Source organism: Mercenaria mercenaria, chromosome 11 (assembly GCF_021730395.1).
Source record: "Mercenaria mercenaria strain notata chromosome 11, MADL_Memer_1, whole genome shotgun sequence".
Classification (NCBI taxonomy): Eukaryota; Metazoa; Mollusca; class Bivalvia; order Venerida; family Veneridae; genus Mercenaria; species Mercenaria mercenaria.
The window spans coordinates 20,590,479-20,602,343 of NC_069371.1; the positions used below are offsets into that span (position 1 = coordinate 20,590,479).

The 11,865-nt window shown below is 34.6% G+C and overlaps 1 protein-coding gene across 1 annotated transcript; it reads left to right on the top strand.

The window, feature by feature from the left end:
* The first annotated feature begins 1,054 nt into the window (after nucleotides 1-1,054).
* Nucleotides 1,055-10,044, top strand: LOC123531240 (C-type lectin-like). Its single transcript, XM_045312045.2, has 5 exons — nucleotides 1,055-1,299; nucleotides 4,550-4,638; nucleotides 4,841-4,940; nucleotides 6,385-6,479; nucleotides 9,830-10,044. Exons 1-5 carry the CDS (start codon nucleotides 1,074-1,076, stop codon nucleotides 9,947-9,949), a joined length of 630 nt encoding a protein of 209 aa, XP_045167980.2. The 5' UTR covers nucleotides 1,055-1,073; the 3' UTR covers nucleotides 9,950-10,044.
* Nucleotides 10,045-11,865: the final 1,821 nt, after the last annotated feature.

Sequence of the window (11,865 nt, forward strand, 5' to 3'; positions counted from 1 at the left end):
AAAAGAAGAAGTTTCTATTCAGCAATTTGTAAAGCCTTAGCAGTTTCTAGTAGGTTTTTTTTCAACTGTAAGATGAAATACTGACACATTGTCTATAAACAGCTACTTAAGCCATGGCCAAAGTCGGGTTCACCAGTGCAAATTCAGTCCTTTCCATTGCAATTTTATCCTGTTGTAAATTGTTTCTTGACAACGTATTTCTCTCTGATATACTGCCGTATTATTTTACCCACATGAGAACATGTATATTCTAGTCACCATTAACCACTTGCCTTTCCTAAAATTATTGACGAACTCGATACATACGTAGCGCCCAGTGCGGCCCAGTGAGCTAGCGTATGACACAAGTTTTACCCAACTGAAAACAAACTTGATGACAAGGAGTTAATTGATGTCATCCAAGTCCTTGTTGATGATTTTCTAAACAAGTCCGGTAAAGAATGCGCTTTTACTTCATCTAACATCAAAAGATATTTTGAATCTTAGCTAGACTTATTAACGACAATAACAAATTTTATGCATTTCACTCGTGCCTATACCTTGCGTGAATATATTGCATCTGTTGTTCACTTTGTAAAAGATATTCAACAAATATTTTTATCTATTAATCTTTAAAAGTCACAGTACGAGAAACAACAACTTTTAAGTTAATGGAAATGCTCTTCCGGAGTACCAGAGTATTTGAAATGAACTGTTTTGAACTCTACGTCTGCCTGCTCAATGAGAAGAAATTTAAATAGATCCACCTGCATGCAGGCACGTGCCACTTACACATGATTTGTCGCCTGTAAGATTTTAATTGTGTCATTTGCATAGCAGTAGAAATGTAAAATGTGAGCAATTTCATTACTTAAAGGAAATCTTGATTGCATGATGTCAGTGGAGGAACAGTTCCCGTGCGTCCGGTACTGAATGATTTTGCTTGTGTTCAGTATTATCTATCTGGGGATATACAGCGTAACTTTCAAAATATCTTGCTGATGGCGATGTTAAGCTTTCGACTTTTTTGCAGAATCTTTCAAATTTTGTTTATACTTTTACACGACCGAAGCGCTACGTATGTAAATGGATCCATGCCATGTGCATATATGAAACATCCGGAAAATGATGACCAGATCTGTGCGGAGACCGTGTTCACAGCAACGAGATGGAACGTACTACAGTGCGCAAAGTTGTGCGTAACAAACACACAATGCTGCTCGTTTTTCTATTCAGAAATACCAGGAGTTTGCACAGGATGTCCATTAAAGTACACCATACTCAATCAGACTGGAAATACCTGCTACAGTCCGGTCAGAGGTAAGAACGGGTTTAGTTTAATCCTTTTTTATTGCATATCTTCATTACATACATAATATACTAATACAAACGTATGAAAATAGCCAATGGGTTGGACTTTAGTTATACCAACACTATTAAGCAGCCCTTCCCACTTCGACACACGAAACAAAACGATCAAAATTACGGCTTTTTTTTCTTTTTTACTTCTCCCAGATCTTTTTGTAAATGTAGTTTCCTATATATATGAATTGGTTCTTTAGTGTGTGATACATGGTGTAACAGAGCGGAGGATATGCTTATTTTCTGCCTAGAAAAGTAGAGGATCTTCAAATATCCCAAAAGTACATTTTAATTGTATAGTATGCAAAGAGGAAAAGAAACACTAGTAACAAACAAAACAATATACGTAACATGAAATACGAAACGGAAAAAAAACAAGCTGAAGGTAGGGTGCCAGCCTCGGAACGGTCAGTAACTTATATAAAAGAAACTGGGGGTTTAAACGTATTTAGTGGCATGTCAGCATTGTTGTTGTTTTCAGGATGTTTTCACAGGAATAAACGTTTGTCGAGAGGTTCTCGTGCTGTTAACATCTTTGTTTTTACATATGCACATTTCTCGACAAATTGTTTCAACGTATTTCAAAAGGAAATTACGTCGACTTGATCAAACAATATGTATTTCAATTATATTTATATTTGCCCTGTTCTTTTCCATTGAAACTTGAAAGACGTTATATCAACTAAATTTTATTTTATGCTAGAATAATGTAAACGAATGTTCGTTTCATGTTATAACACCTCACTACCAGGTTCGGGCTCATCACATAAACATTTGAATTTTATACAGCATTTTCCCTAGTCGGACATGCTGTTTAGCTACAGAATTAAATTAAAAAGTTTACAAAATAAGAGCTGTCAGTGGACAGCGCGCTGGACTATTCTCAGTGCTTGATAGTATAATACAATGTATAAGCTATGAGTAAAACTTTAACATTACAATAAGCATATTCTAAGTCGAAAAGGGGTCATAATTCAGTCAAAATGCTTGATAGAGTTGCCTCATCCTTTTTACAGACTGGGATTATGATGGTAAACAATAATGTGAAATATCAAAAGCAATATCTCTATGGACTTTGAAAATATTTGGGCTGGTACGCAAACTTTAACATATGTGTGACGCCCACGCTCACGCCGACGCCGGGGCGAGTAGGATAGCTCCCCTATAGTCGAGCTAAAAATAGTGGAATCGTTAATCTAATAGTCTAGACTTCTATTTATTCATGATTCAATTTAATTTCGTCAGAAGTCTGAACGACCATATTTTCCTTGGACTTAAGAGATCACAGATTCGCCGCCTTATAAACTTCCTTTTTCGAAATGAATTGCATAAGCAAACCAATCTGTATAACAGATAAACATGCAGGCAATTATTTGCAAGATTCATTTTCATTAAATTAAACCAGCATTTCAACTTATTGATATTTCTTTCTGCGAAATAAAATAAAATGCCCCTGTTCAATAACACGTTGCACTTTAGGATACAATGTGCTTCGTTTTTTTTTTTCGAATTCGTACAGCAATATCTCAGATTAAAATACAGAATGCACTTTAAGGCCTGAAAAAAATAGCACGCTTCTACGTTTTGTTATTTTGTCTTGATGGGCTTTAAAGGGACCAAATGGCCAATATGAAATCATCTAATAAATGACTATTTTATTAATTACCTTTATGATATCTATTAAAACAATTTTTTTCATCTTTCATTATTTAATTGTGATATGAACCACAAAAGAGCGGTGCATAGAATCACCGAAAAGCACTGGATAGCACGTAATATCAGATATAACACTCACTTTTCATAAAATTAAAACACTTCATCCTGGGTTTTAAGCATTCTAAAACGATTTCTTTTCTTCATAAAACGAGTATGCGCTTTCCCTAAATATTGATCAGAAAATTGAATTGCGCAAAGTACGGGAAACAAGTTTTGGGAATGTTTGATGTAAGGGCATTCTTTTTACTTTTCGGCGCATTTTTAGTATCTTGTTTCAGTTAAACATAATATTATATAGCTATATCAATTTTTGGATTTAAATTATTTTGGATAGACAGACAGACAGACAGACAGATACTGGAGCTGATTTCGTGTGAAATATTTTTTTTGCCGAGACGCTTTACGGTTTTATTTTCAGAACAGGTAGAGTTTGGGGTAGTGAAAAAACTTGATTAGATATTTCTCTTTTTTTCCACATAGATATATTTAAATTGATCTGGTTTGAATCGGTCATAAGAAAAAATGGTTGTCACAAGTTATAGGATTTAATTTTAAGGTTTCTGATACGGGAATTAAGGAGCGATAAATCATGTAAGATATTTGCCATTTTAATATGGAGTACCACTTTAAACTCATCTAATACAATCGCTAATTTAAAGCAAAATCACGTTTCTTTTGCAAAAATAACTTGATATATGCGTTTCATCGTGATCCTGATTTCGCGGACGTAACTTTTGAGACGGACCTGTATATTTTGAACTTAGGAGTGTTCTGTGAAAATGGTAACATACTCTTTTTAAGCGTGCGTTGATAAATTTATTTTCGTTGATTTTTCTACTCGTAAGTACGATATTTATTGGTGTCTGTAGATCAAACTTAAAAAGTGGGGAAATTATTCATCCTTCGATTATATGTTAGATACTACATGTGTAAGCCCGGTGAAAATACCCGGTATAAAAACCCCATCTATGTTGCCTTAGAAACCGCGTCATTAAAAACAAAGTTGATGTAAATGCAACACTGGCAGAATGTTGTTAATGACTTTAATAATAAACATTTCTGGGTCATTCGAGCTTCGCACGGCCTCAGTTTTTCCTAGTGATGTCAGTTTCATTTTTTACACTATCAGGCACTATCGGGCACAGGGTTTTGGAAAATTGAGTTGAGCTTGGAATTTTTAGATACATGTACACTATTCTTAGCAAGACATGTAGCTAGCAGACCTTTAATCTTTGTCATGCTGAAAACAACATTCGTCCTATCCTAACCTTTATCCTGCTAAATTTCTAAAATGGACTGGTCCACCATTCAATTTGGGCAGTACCACTTATAATTCAAAGGGGTGTTCACTTAAAATGTACTGACTGAATAGCGAACAGTGCAGACCATAATCTTGGTTTGCACTGGCCGCATATGCAGAACCACTTGCCGACAGCAGACTGACGGTTAACACATGTGAACACTTAATACCAACTTTATCATTTCATTTCAGGAAAGAACGGAGAAATGTGTGGTTTGTACGAGTTCAATGGACACTACTACCAGTTCATCACCGATCCCCGGAGTGCAAAAGATGCATCCGTATGTTTTTTGCATGTGAAGATTTTTTTTTTTTTTGCTGTCATCTTTTACAAAAAAAGAGATTTATGCCAGGCAGAAATTCAGTTATTTCTTCCAAACGCCAAAAAGGTAGAGTAAATGCAATATGTAATGATTGTTGTTATTTTATTCCTGCATACTTCGTGAAATTTTTACACATCAACAATCTTGTCTAACTTTGCAGATTCAGTGTTCACATTTAGGAGGTCATCTTGTTTACGTTGAGACTGAATTGGAGAACAGTTTTCTTGAGGGTGTTAGTGCTACACTTTCAGGACTATCAGGTATGTCTAGAATACAAGAGTTCAGTAACCAAGAAATATCTTCCTTATGTCTTGAACTAGTCGGCAGGTTGTTTACGTCTCATGATAAAACAACAAAAACAAACAAACGACAAACAACAACAACAAAAACAAAAACACCAATAACAGCAACAGCAACAAGAGCGGGTACAGACGCTCATCTGACCTAAACACAAAACTTAACTTAGAAATCTGATTTTCTAAGTCCAAAAGGGGCCATTATTCTTGCAAAAAGCAGGATGGAGTTATGTTTCTTGCTGTACAGGGTCAACTTTTGTTGGCGAACAAGTGTTGCAAGTTTCAAAGCAAAAGCATTAATAGTTTAGGAGAAATATTGACCTAAACATAAAACTTAACCAAGAAATCTGCTATTTTCTAAGTCCAAAAGGGGCCATAATTCTTGCAAAAAACAGGATGAAGTTATGTTTCTTGCTATACAGAGTCAGCTAATGATGGTGAACAAGTGTTGCAAGTTTTAAAGCAAACGCTTTGATAGTTTAGGAGAAAAACTGACCTAACATAAAACTTAACCAGGCAACGCTGACGTCGACGCCAACGCCGACGCCGATTAAGTGATGACAATAACTCATCATCTTTTTTTTTTTAAAAATCAGATGAGCTAAAAAAAAAAATAAGGAGATTGTCACACCACCGTCTGTTTCTTTTCTTTAAGGACAACTTTTTAAAGGGGCTAACCTACATATTTTAGGCGAAAAATAATTTCTCTCAAATATTGTCTAATGTATATCTGCGGAGGGTGTTATATAGAAAGCTCTTTGCGCACAGTTAGTTGGGCAAGCCAGAACCAGCCGGCCAGCTTAGCGCAATAGGGAGAGCGCAGATCTACAGATCGCGGGGTCGTGAGTTCGATCTCTGGGCAGGGCGTATGTTCTCCGTGACGATTTGATAAAAGACATTGTGTCTGAAATCATTCATCCTCCAACTCTGATTCATGTAGGAAGTTGGCAGTTACTTGTGTAGAACAGGTTTGTACTGGTACAGAATCCAGGAGCATAGGTTAGGTTAACTGCCCACCGTTAGGGACCACAATGGAAATAAGAAGAATCATTTCATCTTTTTTGTGCTATCCCTGGTATTGGTGAGCATTACATGGCTTTGCTGGGTAATATGATATAACTGTCTAATGATTTGTTTGTTTGTCACTATGTGATATTTATTATGCATTGATTTGTCATTTGTTTTATCGCTATATTGCCATGTCATGTACACTTGTGCCAAATAAAACTTACTTACATAACTGAAATATTTGTGCTAGAGTTATGTACATTTTGTCATTTGAAAAGCAACCAAGAAGCGCGTTTGTTAGATATAATTATATAGTTTTACGCGCAAAAAATGAAAGTGAGCATCTTTGAATGCTTAAACCTGATCTAGTACATTTACCGTATATTTGTAATTATTTCAGACAAGAAATTTTGGATTGGTCTTTCGTTTGATCCTACGATAGGTGATGGCGGGTGGAAATGGGGAAATGGTTTAAAGACTGAGGACAGCTATGAGGTATTCGACACTATTATCAATTGTATATATTCCCCCCCCCCCCCCCCCCCCCAACCTGCTGCATTTTATATGGATAGGACAGAGCTTTTTATTTGATAGAATTTGAAAATTAATGGCCAAATATTTTTAAAAAATATGGATACTGTAAATCTGGAATGGAGAGTCATTCATTTTAATGTTTTAAACTATTATCCCCGTATTCAAATTGATGTAAAGTTTTATCCAAACCACGAGAAGATTCGCTGTCATGGTTTCATACCAGTAAAGAGATGTCCAGGAGTGAGTGACATAGGTTCATAATTGAAAAAAAGATCATTACAACGGAAAAATAAATACTTTGACTAGAACTTGTGGAAGGTATGACTGTAATTTATACTGTTTATAACTGTCAAAGGTGGAGGATCAGGGGAGGGGGTAGGGGAGCATATGCTTTCAAATTGGTTTCCCAAATTTTGTCACATAAACTTCTAATTCACAGAAATAACTGTAGGAATAAAATCCAGTCGAAAAGTACTTTGATGTTCTTCGAAGAATTTGATGTGATATCTATTGTCAAAATGAGAAAAAAGAAGTTTTTTAGGTTGTCCACAACTTTTCAAAGAAAACATAGGTTGGTTTGGTTCCCCTTGCCTTCTCCACCACACACACACACACACACACACATGCACGCGTGCGAGCGCGCAAACGCACAAACACACAGCTTTGAGATCGCTCCTAGACCGATGCTTTAGAGTTTATCCAAAGATAACCACAGGTGGCAGTAGAGTACCTAGGATACAGTACGGGTCCATGAGCCATATACACTTAAATATATTACAATTATTATGTTTTCTACGAAAAAAAAATGCCAAAAAGTCATTTTGAATGTTTTGGCACCAGTGTGATAATGAGCCATTTAAGTCATTTTGACTTTTTTTGCCCCTGTGACAATGAGCCATTAAAGTCATTTTGAATTTTTTTGCCCCTGTTACAATGAGCCATTTAAGTCATTTTGAAATTTTTTAGCTCCTGTGACAATGAGCCACAATGAGCCATCCAGCGGCAAAATTTAAAAAATGACTTTTTCGCATCTTTTCCTTAGAAAACATAATAGTTGTAATATATTTAAGTGTATATGACTCATGGACCCATACTGTATCTTAGGTATGCTACTGCCACCTGTGAAGATAACAAAGGTTAGGTGTCAACTTTTCACAAATAACAATCATCAGCCGGCAACAACTTTATAAAAATCTTCCTCAATTTGTACCATGACTACTACATGTGCACTACATTGCTGTCAACCTCCATCAAAATATGACCAAGAGTTTACAAGGTGTGATTGATCGGAAATCATTAAATTAATTTATCCTTGTATTACAATGACACACATGTACTGTAACTAAAATGTCGTTAAGCATAGAACGGATTCTTCCGAAACATTTCCCAACTAATTAAAACACTTTTACTCCATTTATCGAACATGCTTGACTTTTAACTTTTCAGTTTTTGTATAAGACATTTTGTTTGCTACTGCAAATACTTGATGACCAAGTTAAACAAGTGATGTCACAGGAGACAGTGCGCTCGACAATATCGATGCGTGACAGTGAAATTGGGCACATCTGAAGAAGCTGGAGCTGCCACTGGAGTGTTTGACTCCCATTGCAATGTGGATGAAGATATTGGACAATAGCTCAAGTCTGTGTATTTAGTATTAACAAAGATATAAAAAGTGTATCAAAACATTTAATAAGTACAGAAGGAGTAATAATTCATATGAGACAAATAATAAGGAACACTTATTTTAAGTTTGGATCAAATGTATTTAGTAATAACTGAGATAGACAAGTGACTCACAACTTAAACTTGAAATTTTAGTAAAAAGGGGGCATAACTTTTGGCATACTGGTGCCAGCATTGTGAACCTTGTGACATATATGATGTGGGTGAAGATGTGTAACAACCATTTCAAGTTTGAATAAAATCCATTTAGTAACAACAGGAATATGGTGAAAAAAAGCATCAAATTTAAACTGAAATCCAAAGTAAATAGGGGACATAATTCACAAAATATTTGTGCTAGAGTTATGTACATTGTGTCATTTGATTAATTTAATAATGTGGAAGAAATATTTTAATCCTGGATCAAATTTGAGTAATAAGAAAGATACAGTGAAAGTGCACCAACATTAACCTGAAATTCTAAGTAAAAAGGGGGCAAAAATTCATGAAATATTGGTAAAAGAGTTATGGCCCTTGTGTTGTATGATGTGGGTGATGATTTGGTAAAACTATTTTAAGTTTGAATCAAATTGTTTGATAATAACAGATATAGAGGGAAAGTGCATCAACACATTAACCTGATATTTTATGTAAATATTCATGAAATACTGGTGCCAGTTATGACTCTTGTATAAGATGATGCAGTTGATGATGTCGAACAAATGTTTTAAGTTTGAATACAATCCCTTTTGTAATTACAGAGATATAGTGAAAATGTACCAAAATTAACCTAAAATTCAAAGTAACAAGAGCTGTCTGTAAGACAGAGCTTTGCCAGAAAAACAAAAACAAACTTTTAACCAAAAACTTCTAAGTTAAAAAGGGGCGTAACTCTGTCAAAATTCAATCAGAGTTATGGGGATTGTATTTCCTGCTGTAGATCTTAATAGTTAATATCTAATTTCAGTTTCAAGTCAAAAGCTTTGATAGTAACAGAGATATTTGACTTTATAAAAAACTAACACAAAAAATTTTTGTTAAAAAGGGGCATAACTCTGTCAAAATTCAAATCAGAGTTATTGGGATTTTTTCTGCTGGTGTAGACCTTGATAGTAAATAATTATTTTAAGTGTCAAGTCAAAAGCTTTGATAGTAACAGAGATATTTGACTTTGTCAAAAACTTTAATCAATGGTGACGTTGACGCCGATGCCAGGGCAAGTGCAATTGCTCTACCTTTTCTTCGAAAAGTTGAGCTAAAAAGGGGCATAATATTAATTCATGAAAACTAGTGCCAGAGTTATGAACCTTATCATATGATGTGGGTGATGATGTGGAACAACTAGTTATCCTTCAGTAATAACTGAGATAGAGTGAAAGTGAACCAAAACTTTAACATGAAATCTAAAGTAAAAAGGGGGATAATTCAAGAAATATTAGTCTAGAGTTATGGCACCTGTGCCAGATGATGCGGGTGAAAGAGATAAAAGAGAAAGTGCACCAAAACTTGAACCAAGGTGCAGATGCGGAAGGATGCTGATGCTGACGCCGATACCAGGTTGAGTAGAATGGCTCTCCATATACTTTGTATAGTCGAGCTAAAAATAATGAATAAAAATGAACTCCTAAATTCTGTTTTATTTTCAGGGATTTAAAAGCATGCAACCAAGTGGAAATGGAAAATGTGTTGTGATGGGATACCGCAGGGGATTCTGGGACGACCAGCCATGTTTTTATTTGAACAAATTCATCTGTGAAATAGAATAGATCTACATTATCTACTTCTATCTTCATAGTCTAGATGTCGTAAATTCAATCTGTCTCTAATAAGATTGTGCTGAATAAACCAAATCTATAAACAAAGTCACGTAACTTCACAAGAAGAAGAAGTTAAAGAAGAAGAAGAATCATCTTTATTATGCATGAAATCTTACAAGATATGTGAGCATAGCATGATAAATACATGTATCCAATTTATCTAACAAGAGCTGTCCGTAAGACAGCACACTTGACTTTTCTCAGTGCTTGACTCTGAATTAGAGCTTTGCCAGTAAAAAATATTCCAAGTTTGAAAGGGACATAACTCTGTCAAAATTCAAATCAGAGTAATGGGGATTGTTTCTCCTGGTGTAGACTTTGATAGTAAAAAACTATTTTAAGTTTCAAGTCAAAAGCTTTAATAGTAACAGAGATATTTGACTTTATCAAAAATTTTAACAAATAATTCTAAGTTAAAAAAGGGGCATAATTCTGTCAAAATTCAAATCAGAGTAATGGGGATTGTTTCTCCTGGTGTAGACTTTGATAGTAAAAATCTATTTTAAGTTTCAAGTCAAAAGCTTTAATAGTAACAGAGATATTTGACTTTATCAAAAATTTTAACAAATAATTCTAAGTTAAAAAGGGGCATAATTCTGTCAAAATTCAAATCAGAGTTATGGGGATTCTTTCTCCTGGTGTAGACTTTGATGGTAAATAAGTCTTTTAAGTTTCAAGTCAATAGCTTTGATTTGTCTTCATCAAAAACTTTAACCAAATATTCTAAGTTAGAAAGGGGCATAATTCTGTCAAAATTCAAATCAGAGTTATGGAGATTGTTTCTCCTGGTGTAGCCTTTGATAGTAAATAAATATTTTAAGTTTCAAGTCAATAGCTTTGATAGTAACAGATATTTGACTTTATCAAAATCTTTAACCAAAAATTCTAAGTTAAAAAGGGGCATAATTCTGTCAAAATTCAAATCAGAGTTATAGGAATGTTTCTCCTGGTGTAGACTTTGATAGTTTATTTTAAAGTCAAAAACTTTAACCAATGGAGACACTGACACCGACGCCGACGCCGACACCAGAGTGAGTACAATAGCTCTACTTTTTCTTCGAAAAGTCAAGCTAAAAATCAAAATCATGGCAAGATGGCTAAAACATTTCCAGTTTAATACCCTGTAAGTGCAAACATTCAAAATCACTAAGTATCAAAAACACAGAAATTGCTTTTTGTGGAAGAGACAAATTAACATGAAAATGTTTTGCCTTTCTTAATGCAGTACAACAAAGACAGAAAAGATTATATTGCAACAATGAAAAGGGTCTTTAATAAAAATTTCTAGGTGTATGTGTCTATGTTGTTTCTAACATTAATATTCATTTGACTACCTATTTCTCAATTGAAAAGCTTTATAGACATAAATCGAGAGATTTCGGGTTTCTGTTACGTTTTCACTTTTTAACAATTGCAAAAGCTAAAAATTACTCAGATTTTGCCAACAGTATTTTCTTATATATTGCCGACATAAATGAGGAAAAACTGAGCACTCAATGTCTACAAAAGGCTTTGACAATATGTGATGTATCATTATGCTATAAGTGTACTGTTCATTTTAAAGTCATGAAGTACTGTTGAGTCCTATCTCTTGAATAAAGCTAAATGGACTGATGGACAAATTTAAAGTCCCCTTTCTGTGAACAGTTGCCCGCAAATTTACTGCGAATGTCTTGCGAATGGCTCAGAGAAAAAGCTAGTTTTGATTCTAGTTTTGGCCAAGAAGGTCCCAAAGTTCATTCCTTAAGATAAGAACTTCAACTACAATGATGCTTTGATGAACAAATACCAATTGATTAATGTGACAAAATATATATCTTGTATGGAGAAACTCATATATAATAACATGTGTACTTCAGAATAAA

Excerpts from the sequence above, each read along its gene's own strand:
- LOC123531240 (XM_045312045.2), top strand. The coding sequence starts at position 1,074 with ATGCCATGTGCATATATGAAACATCCGGAAAATGATGACCAGATCTGT. Across the intron at positions 4,639-4,840 it reads GGAGTGCAAAAGATGCATCC|ATTCAGTGTTCACATTTAGG; the intron begins GTATGTTTTTTG and ends CTAACTTTGCAG. Across the intron at positions 6,480-9,829 it reads AGACTGAGGACAGCTATGAG|GGATTTAAAAGCATGCAACC; the intron begins GTATTCGACACT and ends TTTTATTTTCAG.